The 14,003-nt window shown below is 40.9% G+C and overlaps 1 protein-coding gene across 3 annotated transcripts in view; it reads right to left on the bottom strand.

Annotated features, from left to right (window-relative positions):
• Positions 1–11,042, bottom strand: part of RBPJ (recombination signal binding protein for immunoglobulin kappa J region) — a 160,471-nt gene extending 149,429 nt beyond the window's left edge. For 2 of the 3 annotated variants that reach the window (XR_003534784.1, XM_027686584.1), the window contains exons 1-2: positions 10,887–11,042; positions 5,104–5,228 (exon numbers count right to left, since the gene is read on the bottom strand). Coding sequence is in view for 1 of the 3 variants with exons in the window: in XM_027686584.1 (XP_027542385.1) it covers positions 5,104–5,219 (116 nt within the window). In the remaining 2 variants the exon portion in view is untranslated. The remainder of the gene's footprint in view (positions 1–5,103; positions 5,229–10,886) is intronic. The other variant, XM_027686586.1, reaches the window with a different exon arrangement.
• Positions 11,043–14,003: the final 2,961 nt, after the last annotated feature.

Below are 14,003 nucleotides of genomic sequence, written 5' to 3'. Positions count from 1 at the left end.
CAAAATATGGAATAGGTTAAGGTAATGCATAGATTCTGTATAATGAACTTTTGGAGAAGGTGAGCCAGACTTACCAGTTTAGACACCTGCAGAGACTGGTTACTTTCATTGTCTGCAAAGGAGCTGCTCTCAGTTTACACCAGCTTAAACCTAGTAACCCCCTCTGCACTCAGTATTAGCCATCTTAGTTTTAACCATGTAACAGCTTCAAGAAAGAGCACAAAGTCATGCTAATCCAGCCAGGAATTCCTCTGTGCTCCCTCCCACCCAGAGAAGTTTTGGATATCACAAACAAATAATGACAGATGGTGACACACACAGACGCCTGTGTAAAAGTAAAGTCCAGCAGCTGAGGCACTCTCTACATATCTGAGAAGGTAGTCTCACATCTATTCCCCCATTTCAGTTTTTGAAAGTTTGAGGAGAAAGAAGTGGGTTTTGTTGGTTTTTGGGGGTTTGGGGTTTTTTTTAATCTTTAGTCAAGCTGGTTTCTTTTTTGTTAACCTGTTGTATTTGCCTGGACAGTTTAGTATAGATACAGGTTTCTTCATCCTTCCACCCAGCTGTCTCATGAAGCTTGCCCCACTCTAAAATAAAACAGGATAGATAAATTGTTACTTTTTATTCAAGGCTGAACAATGGAAGCTGCTTCCACAAGAGTAAGATACACCCAACTAGACAAACCATTAGATCTGGTCTATATGAAAACCAGAAGCTCTCCATTGTCACTGGGCTTTTCACCTGAGGAGTTGTTTGCCTCGGTGTAGGACAGAAAATGGGTCTTGCACCTGCACCACACTGCCTGTAAGAACACAGCCAGCTCCAGGATTCACACTACCAAGCTGAACTCCAAGGAGTGGGAACAAAGCAGATCACACTTAAGGAGCTAATGTGATGAACAACATACAGAAGTGTGATTGTGGCTAAAGGGAAACTGAGGTCTCTATGTTCCTATGTGTTCAAGAAAAAGCTTTTACTCCTTATAAAGGGCAGTATTCAGTGACTGACCTACTTTGAAGATCACCCTCTCATTTGATAAGTACATCATATTAAGTGTTAACAGGAAGAAAGAAGCGTGGGCAGAAAGCAAATGTGGCCAGCAACAATGGCCACTCACGTAGTGTGTACAAGTCTGGTGCATCGATAAGTGTATGAAAGTGACAACAGCTTTTGCAGGAGAGAATTGGAGAAGATGACCCAAAGGCAAGTAAGGTGATCTTGTCACTGGTGCACTCTACAGGCACATGGAAGACCACCAGGGACTAAAACTTGGATCCTCTGCATCCCTGTGAGTGTTGTAAACACCTAACTATTGGCTAGTTTTGGGGAGGGAACATGGATTTCCATATCTTTGCACAACAAAACCTTCAAAAGATTTGTTTTCATCCCTGTGTAAAGAAAGAAACATCATTTTAAATCTCAGAATTTCAAGGAAATGGATGATTGTTTACGACACATGTTTGTAAAGAAAATAGTCCAGTTACGTCAAAGTACGTAATTTACCCTTACAGTACAAAGGTAAAGAGCCTCCAAACTAGACTGTTGAACTAAGAGCCAACGACAGCTACATTTTAACTTTGCATTAAAAAAAAATCTTGACTATAACTATAAGGAGGCCTACTTGCCCCATCTGCTGGCCAATGGGAAGACTTGGATTTACACTGCAATTAAAAGCATTACCACCGGGGCTCCGATTCAGTCAAATTCTGAGATTCGCATTTCTAGCTTTAAACATGCATAAGTGCCACTGACAGTAGCATTTCAGTAAGCACATAAGTACTCTGCCAAACTGGAGCCTGAAGCTTATTATTTAGCATGGCAGAAATAGGGTTATAACTTATTTATGACCAAAGAGAAAAATGTATTATTTTCAAAGGAAATACTAGGGCAGTCTGTTCAGTAACACTGGCTTGTTAACCATGAAAAATTAAATAAATATGCCTTCTTTTGTTCTGAAGTGAGCTGAGGTAAATTAATGCTATAAAATAGCAGCCCGCTGAACCCTTATCACAAAGCAGCCATATGTATTGCAGCTCAGCAAGGTCATCAAAAGGTTACCATGCCATCTTAGGGCTTTTTAAAATAAGTATTTGTTTACTAAATAGCAAGTCAGATACCTTAAAGGCCCGTTGACATTACACTGCATGCAGTGCATGCATCCTTATGAAGTGGGTCTATTCCTTCAGGGAACAGGCTAATGTCTAGAGTGAAAATGTAAAGTTTGGGCTGACTTGAAGAGACCTTTTACTCTACCCCAGGTAGAGTTGGATTTCTTGCTTTTAGCACATGCCTCACTCTCATCATGTTCTCTGAGGGCACCACCTGTGCTTGTACTGTAACATCCCTCTGCTCCACAACCTCCCATGCTGGTTGCAAGTTCGATCAGATGTGTCAAGAGAAAAGCTGCAGCCAAGAGAAAGGCCATCAAATATCCTGGCAGCAAGCTGCCCACCAGGTAACCCAATATACCTGCAAGCTGACCCACCACGAGATCTTACGATCTTACACCCAGCCATGCTCTCTCCACATGACCCCGTAAGTCATGTGGAGACCTGACAGTTTGCTTAGGCAGATACTCAGTATGCAACTGTATTTCCTGCAAGACACAGAAGCCTCCTGCTCAAAGGACTACTGGGTCTTGTAGATTCCAAGCAGAGATAGGACTATCAGCATGTCTATCTAGGCCCAGGCATGAAAGTTCAGAGAGGGGTTATTGTCACACCACAACAAAGAATGGTGAACCATCCTCCTCAGCAAGCAGAGCCAAATATTATCTTCAGGAAGTAGAGGTGCAACCATCTGTTTTGAGGAGATGACTGTCAAAGGTAACTATGACCCTAGTTACCCAGGAAACTCTGTGAGAATAAACCAGCCACAGCAGGGAATAGACTGTAAAGGAAAAGAAGGAACAGCATCCCCACTGAGGATCATTCAACTCAGGTGATAAATCTGAGAAGCAATTATGACTACATTTAAATACATCATTTCTATAGCAGATAGGGAAAGAAATCATCAGCAGTAGATCTAGGCCTCCTGGTATACCAACTGATGGGTCGTACACGAAATTTCATAAAGCACATGCACTACTCTGAAAATCATCACAGAAGGTTTGCTTAGCCTCCTCCCAGAACTATATTTTAGAATTAGTTATTTGTCTTAAGGGTATGGTCAAAAGTTTCTAAAATTGCTCTAGTCCAAACTCTATAATGTAATAAACAATGGACAACAGTGTCTCGAAGTAAATACTTGCACAACCCCCCACAACTGCAGTGTAAGCTGGGATCCAGCATTTCTAGCTGACACCCCTAGAGGTCATAAAAACGACCAAGAAATTTCTCAGCTGAATATCCAGCACCTCAGTTACCTAGGGACTGGGATAGAAGAAATACTGTCAGAGTCCAGAAGTGTCTGCAAGCAAAGTCCACTGAAGACAGGCCCTGAGGGCTGTCCTGTCCTGAACCTCCTCAAGTTCTCTGAGCATCACAAACCTGCTGAGAGATTCCTTGCAGGCCCACAACCACTTGGCATTCTTGTACTAGACACCAGGGGAAGCGAATAGCTGACAGCTAAGTTGTCACCTGGGACAGTGCACAGAGATGTGGACTACAGGCAGTGCCCAGAACAGTCTGCAGTGCAAGCTAGTTTCCTCAAGGGCAGGTGTTTTAGGAGTCCTGCAGCTAAGCATATCTGACTTCCTCAGCAATTCAGCTGCATGGGACAAGTAGCATAACTTAAGATTACTTCAGTTCTTCAGTCTATAAAATACTGAGTAATGGAAGAGGGGTCAGAATTTACACCTGAGAAAACAGGTGTCACCTCTGCCCGGCTTGTGAATTCATGCACAACCCTCCATGCATGAAGACCCACCCAAAGAAATGTTAATCCCATAGCTCAAGATTCCTCTCTCCTGTGAGGATGCACAGCATTTAGCTCCCCAAGTAGCCACCTCCACAGCAAAACTTCAACCCTCTTGTGCTGAGAGGATGCACCAAAAGCAGCTGGTCACTAGGAAGCTTCAAGAAAAGGAGACATAACATAGCTGAGAAAGAGGCAACCCTGCTGAAGAAAGATACTGAAAGGATGCCGGCCCATTTTAATAGCCACGGAGTTGTATCACTCTCAAAAGCAGCCTCCACAGATAAGAGTCAGACTTCATTTTGGTCCCTCATGGGAGACACCTTTGACAGGCTGAGTTCTGGCTTATTAGGCTGGGAAAACTCTATGCAACATCTGACTTACATCATGGGCCCAAAGCTTATTATGTCAATTCAAACTGATAAATAATCCAGAAACTGGCAAAAGCAAATGTTTGGCAAGAGTTTTGAATATAGACCAGACTTTACAGAAAGCTATGACCACAACTGCAAATAAGCCATTCAGTTTTTACTTTACTTGTTGCCATTGCTGTACGTGAGACAATCCTACTTATCCCATAACTCTCCACTCTCTTCCCCACTATCAGTGTTCAGAAACTATCTTCAAATGTTATTTACATTGCATTTGACAGCTTGAGGACCCTTTTTTTTTTTTCTTGTAAAACAAGGTGAAACAAACATCCTTGTTCCTGGATGTGAATAATTCCATAATTAATTATGTTAGTTACATACAATATCTTTGAGGGGGAAAAGGTATCACTGTTCTTGTCTGGAAGAATTTTTTTGGTTACATAACAGAACTAAACACAACTTGTCTTCCCTTTACCTTCTTCCTGGGAACTGCATTCTTCAGTTGCAATCACTCAGACCACTGGTTGGTTTGGGGGTTTTTGTTTGTTTGTTTTTGTTTAATAATAATGCACAAGAAGAATACAGTGTTCCCTAGAGACTGAATCAGGTATTTTATATCAAAAGGAAATTTGTTTCACTGGAAAATAAGCAGCACAGAAAATACCAAATGAGAAGTTCTGTTCTACATTCAGACACTTAGGAGTAGGAAATTATCCAGCTGATTAGTCTCTATTTTGAGGGTTCTTCTGAGGTGCAGGAGTAACTATATCTTTAGTCACAGATATTCTAAAATTCAAGACAAAAGAAACAGGCAAAGCAGCTAGTATATCACTTCTTGCTACCATCATTTAAAAATATTCTTAAACATGCCACTCACCAGGAAATAAACATCAGGAACTGGTAATCACTGCTTTGCCAACACTCAGCTTTGCCACTGTCGCTTTCCACCTCCTTGCAGAAATCCGGCAGCACCTTTCCAAGCACCACCTGCATCAGGGCACACTGTAACGTCCCACGGGATCAGCCAGCTCGCTTTGACATAAAACTAGGCAGAGGTGCTGGAATCAGCCCAGGGGCCAAGTCCCAGCTGGCACATCTGAAATGATTTCTGGCCCAAGGGAAACAAGAGAGGACTGTTTGGAAAGACCTTGTGTAGAGACGTTTCAAATGGTAGTAGCCCTCCTTTAGAGAAATAGAAATACTGCCTAGACTGAAGACCAATAGATGGTATAGACTGTTTAAGGTGTATTGGAGGGATTGTTCTCTTCTTGTCCTGGACTGGGCTGGGCTGAGCAGCCCCCATTCTTTTGCTGGTCAGCTTGGACAAATGTGACTGTGGCTCTTGCTTTGCTGGGTGGAGAGAGGTGTGGCTACCACTCATGCCCCACTGCATGGCTGCCTTCCAGCTGCAAAAGCCCTCCCGCCAAGGAGGCTTCAAAAGGGAGCATGGCTGACCAGTTCACCCAGAAATACCTCCGCACCTCCCCTCTGCAAACACCTCTTTGAAAGCCTGTTCCATCCATACTCTCATTAGGAGACCACTCCCTCATCTGTGGTGAGAAAAGCAAACAGAGCTCTCTAGGAGCGTTCATTGACCAGGCCCTGCCCGGGTAAAGACTGAGACTTCACCATGACCTTCTACTTCCTTAGAAATACTGCAGGCTTAATAGAGCCTCCTGGCAAGACAGATGAATTCAGTCACTCGCATGTAGATCCCAGTGTTGGTGCCCTCAAGAGAGAAAAGAAGCTTATTCTACCGTTCTTTGATTATGTCATCTAACTAACACACAGCAAAGGGACAGAGGTGAACCCTTTAATCACTGTAAGGATGTTTTTTCTCCAGGGCAGGGGTGTTAAATCCAGAGATTATCAATACCACAGGTCCTGGTACAGTCTAATGAGCTTTGCACCAAAACACATGATGATATTTCCACCTACACTTCAGACAAGTAGGAACTGATTCTGCAGTGCTCCCAGAGGTGATGATCTGTAGTGACTCATCCAAGCTTGAGGGACTAGCTACAAGACAGCACATATTTCTGAGACACCTTCACACCACATAATCCTTAGCACCTTGATCTGACTCTGGAGTTAGCCCTGCTTCCAGCAGAGAACTGGACTAGATGACCTCCAAGTGTCATTTCCAGTATATAGTCTGTGATTTTGTGATACCACTGCTTTAGAGACAGTACATAGCTGAAAGAAAAATGGAAAAACTGCTTCTACCTCATATTTGGGATTAGGGGTTCAGGTAGAATTAACATCATCCTGGCAAAGATTCTTGATGACCCTTGTGATCAATGAAATGCAAGCACAGTGGAAAAACAGTGAACAGATGCTTAACACTCAGAGCAGACTTGTGGCATTACACTTTCACTTTCTTTAGGGCAAGGATATCTTTTCCTATGCATAGTTCCTCTTCAAAATTTTCCTGTTACTTTCTACAACACCAAAGATACAGAGCAATATTGTACTAAACATAATAATTCCCCAGATGCCCAGTATCTGGAAATATAAGTGGATAGGGCCCTTCCTTATTTTATATAAAGTATCACTGTGATGTCTTCTACAATGATACAAGATGGTAAAAGCATTAGAATTATGAGAAAGACTTTCAACATAACAACTAGCATTCAACACAGAAATACTCATATGAAGTTGACTGTAAAGAATACACTTAGAAAATGCAGATAATTTCAAGAGCTGTCCCCTGCCATGTTTCTGAAAGAGAAGTGTAATGGTAACAAAATAGTCGACACATTAACTAGCACTAGAGAACAGAGGGTACAATTTCTATTCCCATCCAGGTAACATTAGCAAAGCAGACATGAACATTATAATTCCTTTTGTATATAGTAGAGGTACGATTTCACAAGCTGTTTCATACACAAAGGTGGCTATTCACCCAGAATGCAGTCTTGAAAATGTCAGAAGTTATTTTCAGATAGTTGAGATATGAAAACCCTGCTTGGGATCTATTTCAGGACAGATAGACCATGAGTGAAGAAGATCACTATACTGTAAGTAGGAACTACAATATTTCCCTGGATTTACCTTAAAACCTGAAGAGGAGACAAAATTGCTGAATTCTGAAAGAATTAAGTGGTAAGACCCTCATATTTTTGGTAGACATTTTCCCCAAGAGCCATGTTCCTAAACAAGGCAGTCCTAAATGTTTCTTTGGAATGAAACTGAATTTGTTTTTATGCACTTCTGTACTACCAGCAGAACAGTTAATATGGACACTCCTGGTACTGGAGCTGTCTGCCTGCAAATATAGATAGCAAAAATAATCCAGATGAGAAACCTTCCATAGATTTAGGGCTAGAATTAGAACTTGGTTGTGAAGATTCATGATAGTTTCAACAGACAGTTGTGCACACTTGCGACTCATTTTATCTTGGAAGAGAGAAAGTAACACGAACAAAGTATCTTTCGCTCTTCTGAGACTTAGAGATGATCAGAACTTTAGCTAGACCATGCCATCATGGAAAGATTACCGAAAAAGGGTGGGGCAAAGTGACTGATTGTAAATAGGGAATGAAATGGGATAAAATAAGACAGGTTTAGAATTTCTAGGATCCAACAGAGCATACAGATCATAATCCAAGTAGTTCCCAAAGGATGCAGCAGTTCACAAATGAATCACAAAGGGCTATCAGTATTGTTTGACTAAAACCATTGGCACAATTGAAATAGTGTATTTTTACCTTTACCTGTGATTCTTAACGACTGAGGCAAAGGGAAACTTATGTTCTTCAAAGCAGTCATTATCTGGCTGTCATGCCTGCCTTGTCAGGAGCCTTTCTAAGCAATAGGCAACCAATGACCTGTGGAAACCAGAATCAGGTGTAAATTCTTTCACATCCCCCTAAATAATTTTGCTAGTGAATGCGTATGTGACAATTCATTTAATCACATTTTGTCAATTGGGCTTGCTCATTGCCTTTCCTCTTCTCCAAGTTTGATGAGTAATGTTTTTTCTGACTAAATAAAAACAGCCTTTTGTTCTCGTACTGTTTATGACAATTTTCTATTTGCCCAGACTAGTTCTTTTGAGTCAATAATCAATGACAAAAGACAGGATGAATATGAACTTCTGAGCTTTTGAAAGAAACTGATAGCAGCAAACATCTCTCCTTTCCACCTGGGCTGGAGAGGCAGGTCACTCTCACAACACTTAGGTACTTCTAACAGTCAGTCTTTCATATGCATCATGATTTATCCAGACAGACGGAGTATGAGAATGTCCAGGCACTTCTTTGGAAAACACCTGCCTACCTGTCCTTCTTTCCAGAAAAGCACAGAAGAATCACGGCAAACTGTGACATAATGAAAAGTGGGGACAGAAATTAAAATCCCCAAAGTATTCATTCCCATAGTATTAATCGTGCTACCTAATCAGGGAACCAGCTTGTCAACATGACAAAAATTCAGGGGATATATTCTCTCTGGACTTTAGCAAAGCATTTGGAATGATGTCACATGGGAAACAATTAGTAGCTGCAAGAACTGTAAGCCAAGCATGGAAGTAGCTAAAGCGGAAATGACAAATGGGAAGTCATTGGCCTGGAGGGATTTTACTGGTGGCATTCCTCAAAGAACTGTCCCAGGACAAATTTAACACAATTGTTTGGCACAAAAATTGCAGTATACTAATTAAATGTTCTGATTAAACAACTTGGGAGGCAATGTCAGAGCAAAAGAATAGCTGGAACAGTAGCTATGGGACAAAATTTAACTGCTAAATGCAATAAGGAATAATAACAAGAGTTTTTCCAATGAACCAAAAGCTTGTCAGCTGAAAGCAACCAGCAGAAATTCTGAGACATATTAGTAGGATTGGCAGACTTCATGTATGGGAATGCCTTCCTCATATCCTCACAGTTCCTTACAAGCTGCTTCCTTTAGGGGTGCTGCTGGCATTGTTGCTTTGATCCAGAGGCAGAGAGTGACAGGAGAGCAGCAGAGGCTAAAAAAATCACACAAGTGATGTTAAAAACATACAGAAAATGCAGGGAGAAGAAATACCCAAAGGTTCTTACATGGGACATGGGACTGTGGCCTGAACTATGAGAAATTCTTTGTTATATGGAACATCCAGCAAGCCCCTGTTAGCCACTCACAGGATGACCACAAGAAGAACCAGAGTAATAGAGATTTCAGCAGAAGCTACAAGCAGAGAGAGAAGATTCTTTTACTAAGATTACCTGCTTTCCAGGCTTCAGAGGACTCCTAATGTTGCTGTTCAGCCAGAAATGGCACAAGTTCCGGTTCTTCTATGAACCTTCCTCATATCTGTAGATGGGAGGAGTTATGGATCTAATGCTGGCCTGCTACAATTGCAGGCACCCCAGAAGTCATATGTAATAGACAGGGGAGCAAATACTTCTGGTTAATATCCACAGTGGTTTCTCTTCATTCACAGTGGAATACATTCCTAAACTGTGCCTGAGCCATTCAGCTGTGGGAGTGAATGGGTTGCTGAGAACTCCTCCTACAGGAATTTCTGCTGAAGCAACAGGAATTCCTTCCTCCCCTACCCTGACTGGTATTGCTGATACTCACCTTTCTGAATTATGGGAAGAAGTTGATAGCAAAGGAGACACCTTTATCTGTGACCTGGGGCCTGACAGTTACTTTTCAGCATGAGGTCCCTTCCAATACAAGCTATTCTGTGATATCTGGCCTCTCAAGTTAGGCTAGAGAAAAGGACAGGTACATAATTCCTCCTTATGTCTCTCTGCTCATGGTAACCTTTGTCTTGCCTAGGAACTTTCTTTAGAAAGGGTAACCTCCAATCTGCTGGGGAGGAAACTGAAAAGAGGGAAAGAGGTATCCTAATTTGCTCTGCGAGCAGCAGAGCCTATGAAGGCTGCAATCCAGTGGAATTATGTGCTATGTCCCTCATGCTCCCATTCAACTGACCAGTATGCCCTGTCTCCTCCTCATATCCAGCATTCTACCTCCAAGTGTTTCTCCAGCACCATAGGAAGAACATTCTTCCTCACTTCCTTTAACTGCCCCCTAGCCTCTCATGCTCAGTACCTGTAGCTCTCAAAGAAGGTTTTCAGTTATTTTTTTGGTATGCCAAGCTCAGAAGGGAGGACCCATTGTTACAGAAGATAAGGGAAACAGTAAGTCTAAATAATGGAAATTGCTGAGGCACCTGGTCCAGCAATAAAAGCTGATCAATTTTCTGCTTTTTTGTATAGCTGTAGTAACATTCATGTTGGGTTGAATTTCAACTTACATGTAGAAGTTTATACTCAATTTTGGAGATCTTCTAAAACAACATTAGTATTGTGAAAAGCAGGTGAGTTTTCTGTTTGACTCCCAGGATACAAAATTTCCATACTCAGAACACAATATTTCAGCAGTATAAACTGCTGGGAAATTTCAGTAGTTGTTTTCTTTTGGAAAAGATTCTTCAAAACATTTTAAGTTCTTGGAACCAAAATATCTGATTCCCACACAAATCCAGACCAATTTTTCCCAACCATGAATAAAACTTCCCAGGCAAGAAGCAAAAACTTTTTCTAGAGGATCAAAAAAACCCACACTCCTGTATTTACCTTCAATATATGCACTGCAAAGAAGGGGAGTACTATCATGGCTATTTTCCAGATGGAACTGAAGCTCAAAGGCTAAATTACTTACCTGCTGCCAGACAAAAGCGTGGTGGAATATGGAACTGAATACAAGTCCTAATTTTCAAGACAGTGTCTTAAACACTGCACCATTTTTCTTGCAAGGCCCACACAGTCTGCACTAAGCACAAACAGACCTCGGATCTTGGGTACTATGCTTTGACCTGAACTTTGTTTTTTGCTCTCTCCTGTTATACATTGTGCACATAGAAACAGTGTATATTCTGCAGTGCTTTCTCAGAAGCTGGAAAATAATTTCCTTTCACTAGCAAACATACTTTTTATGTTGAAAAAGCCAATACAGCTTTTCATTTACTGCTGTGTCTGCATGTTAGCATGAAGGTCAGTAGGAGGGTACACAGTACTGAGAAAATGAGTAGTTAATTATTGCTAGACTGCAAAAAGTGAAAATACTTCATTTTGGTTTAGCAAACAGCAAATCACAAGAATCGCTTCTTTTTCTGGACTATTTTTCGCAGAAGGGCATACGATTTATGATGATAACTGGAGGCTATTTCATGTGCTTTGAGTATTACTGATAAAAAAATCTGCTCTCATCATTTGGAATAATCTCAATAAATTAATAAGTACAGTATTCAGCAAGAAAAACTCATTTGATTTTTCACAATCCCATGGGATTTGTCAAAATCCCATGAGATTTTTCTTGCTGAATATTATACTTATTTATTGAGATTATTCCTTCGTGCTCGTGTATAATCTGGCAATTTGTCAGTATCTTTTGCTGTATTTACTCCTTCTGAAGTGTTTGTACTTGAGGGTTTCATTACACCATTAACAGTCTATAAGGCTTCATAACTAAGGTGTGTTGAGACCAAAATGCCAGATTTTCTCTTCATGGAACAAGTTTTAATAATTTCAAAACATCAGCATACAACAGCAGGCCTAAATTTAGTAAAACCAGTTTCTGTTCAGATGTCAAAGCACTGTTTAAAACTTTTCTTCAGTCCTTCAAAGGCTGAACTTATATTTGTTGTTCATGATCCAGCTAGAATAAGTAAGCAAAATGCATTCATATTACATATTATGCTTTAAAAATATTCTAAGAAGGCATTTTTATCAAATGTTTTGTCCCAACCTTTCTATCAGAAAAATCAGAACAGGTTGATCAAAATTAGCAAACCTAGTTCCTCTGCAAAAGGCAGGCCTAGCCCCTCCCACTTACTAATAATTACATAAAATTATGTATAATTATAAATACACCTAACATCATTGTGTGATTGTGTTTAAAAATAATAATTGTTGAAGGTTACAGAAGTAGCAAAAAATTCTTTCTTCCAGAGCAAGAGAGCACAATTCTCTGTACTGAACTTCCCCTGGCACTGGGTAGCTGGGAGAAGGAGAGGCTTGTGTCCAGCATCGTCTCAAAGCCAGCTGCAGGACTAGGACTTACCACATGAGAATTGGGTCTAAAGTCTGGCAAATGCCAGAGCAATCAGAAAATTTCAGTGTAAATTCTGGACAATTATTGCAGTACATTTCTTGTTGACTTAACAGCTTTATCCAGACAGAGTATCAAAGCTTTGAAAAGGATTTTCACTATCCTAACACTTTAAAGCCATGGCCAATCAGCCCGCTTTATTAGGTGGAACACAGTGAGTGGGAAATGATGATCATTAAAACCAACGTGCACCATTTTCAGAGTTTAGATTCACTTCAGTAGTACTCAACAGATGGGGACCCCTGGTGGCCTAGTGGTTAGCATGCAGGACTCCCACCTCTGCAACCCAGGTTCGAATCCCAGCCAGTCCCCCGGGCAGATGGAGCCTGTTAGCCCTGTAAGGCCATCCATCTATGAGAAGGTCACTCTAAACAAACCTACGTCCTGAGGACCTCACTGCCGTTGTCCAAGCTTGCTTGGCCCCGGCAGATGAACCTTAGGATTAAAGGGTGGGCTCAGTTCAGCGCAGGCTGTGTCTCACCTAAAAAATCCATTGCGCAGGCTGGAAAGGTAAAAAGACCTTTCCCCAAATCTTCGTTCACGAAGACTGGCCATTATTATTACTCAACAGATATGAACTGCTGTAAATTCTGTACAGGCAATTACAAAACTTACCAAGTTTTTCTGGACCAGAATGAACTAGAGATCACGACCAACAGACATGTACAGTTCTATAAATGCTAAATAAAGGACTTCAGCTACTCAAATGTTTTGCAACATTTAAGTAACGTGAAGACAAAAGGCTCAGCACCTGTCTCCAACAGCCATTGTTCTGAAACCATCTAACATTTTTCTAGGCAAGATACAGACTCACAAAATAAATGAGTAGCAGAGACTGTCTTATCTCGTAACTCGTAAGTAATTTCAGATCCTCTGTCACGTCTCTTATCCTGAGTGATTTAGTAACTGTTCCACACTAGCACGATGTATGTTTTTTAAGCATTTGTGTCACCAAGTGACAGATGCAGCATTATTGAACAATTCCCACAGTCTCCTAAAACTCTTCATTTTGCAGCTCATTGGTTACAGATGGAGTATGTGCATTTAAGCAATGCTTTATTTTCATTAGGATATATTTTGGATTAAACAACTTTGCTGCAACTGAGTGTTAATACCAAGTTGGATGGGGCTTCGAGCAACCTGGTCTAGTAGAAGGTGTCCCAGCTAATAGCAGGGGGGTTGGAACTAGATGATCTTTAAGGTGCCTTCCAACCCAAACCAATCTATGATTCCTTCAGTGAATGTGTGCACTCACTCTGGCTCCAACCATCATGCAAAATCACCTAGGAACTCAAAGGAATCAAATGTGGCCACATTCTCCCAGCAAGCAAACTCAAAATATCCTAATGCTTAGTGATAATAGAAGACTAAATAAAAACATAAACTCAGAGCAAGAAAGGTTTGTCTGAGTGGGAGGGTAATGACAAGGACATGTAGAAATGAAATAGCAAGTAACAGAATGGCAGCTTGGGAATGAATGCTGTAAATATTGAGTTGCTCATCTGTTGTCCCAATAAAACTGTGGTGTCCAAAAAAAAATTACAAACTAGTATCTGCTAACTTTAGAAATAACACTCACTGTGCATACATTCTTCAAAACATATAGGATCCTGCAATGGTCTTTAAAATGCTGTGTATCATAATGAAGTGCTAAAATTAATTCAGAAA

Source organism: Neopelma chrysocephalum, unplaced genomic scaffold, assembly GCF_003984885.1.
Source record: "Neopelma chrysocephalum unplaced genomic scaffold, ASM398488v2 Primary Assembly neopelma1_71, whole genome shotgun sequence".
NCBI lineage: Eukaryota > Metazoa > Chordata > Aves > Passeriformes > Pipridae > Neopelma > Neopelma chrysocephalum.
The sequence above is the reverse complement of the archived record's forward strand: the minus strand, read 5'-3'. Positions and strand labels throughout refer to the sequence as shown.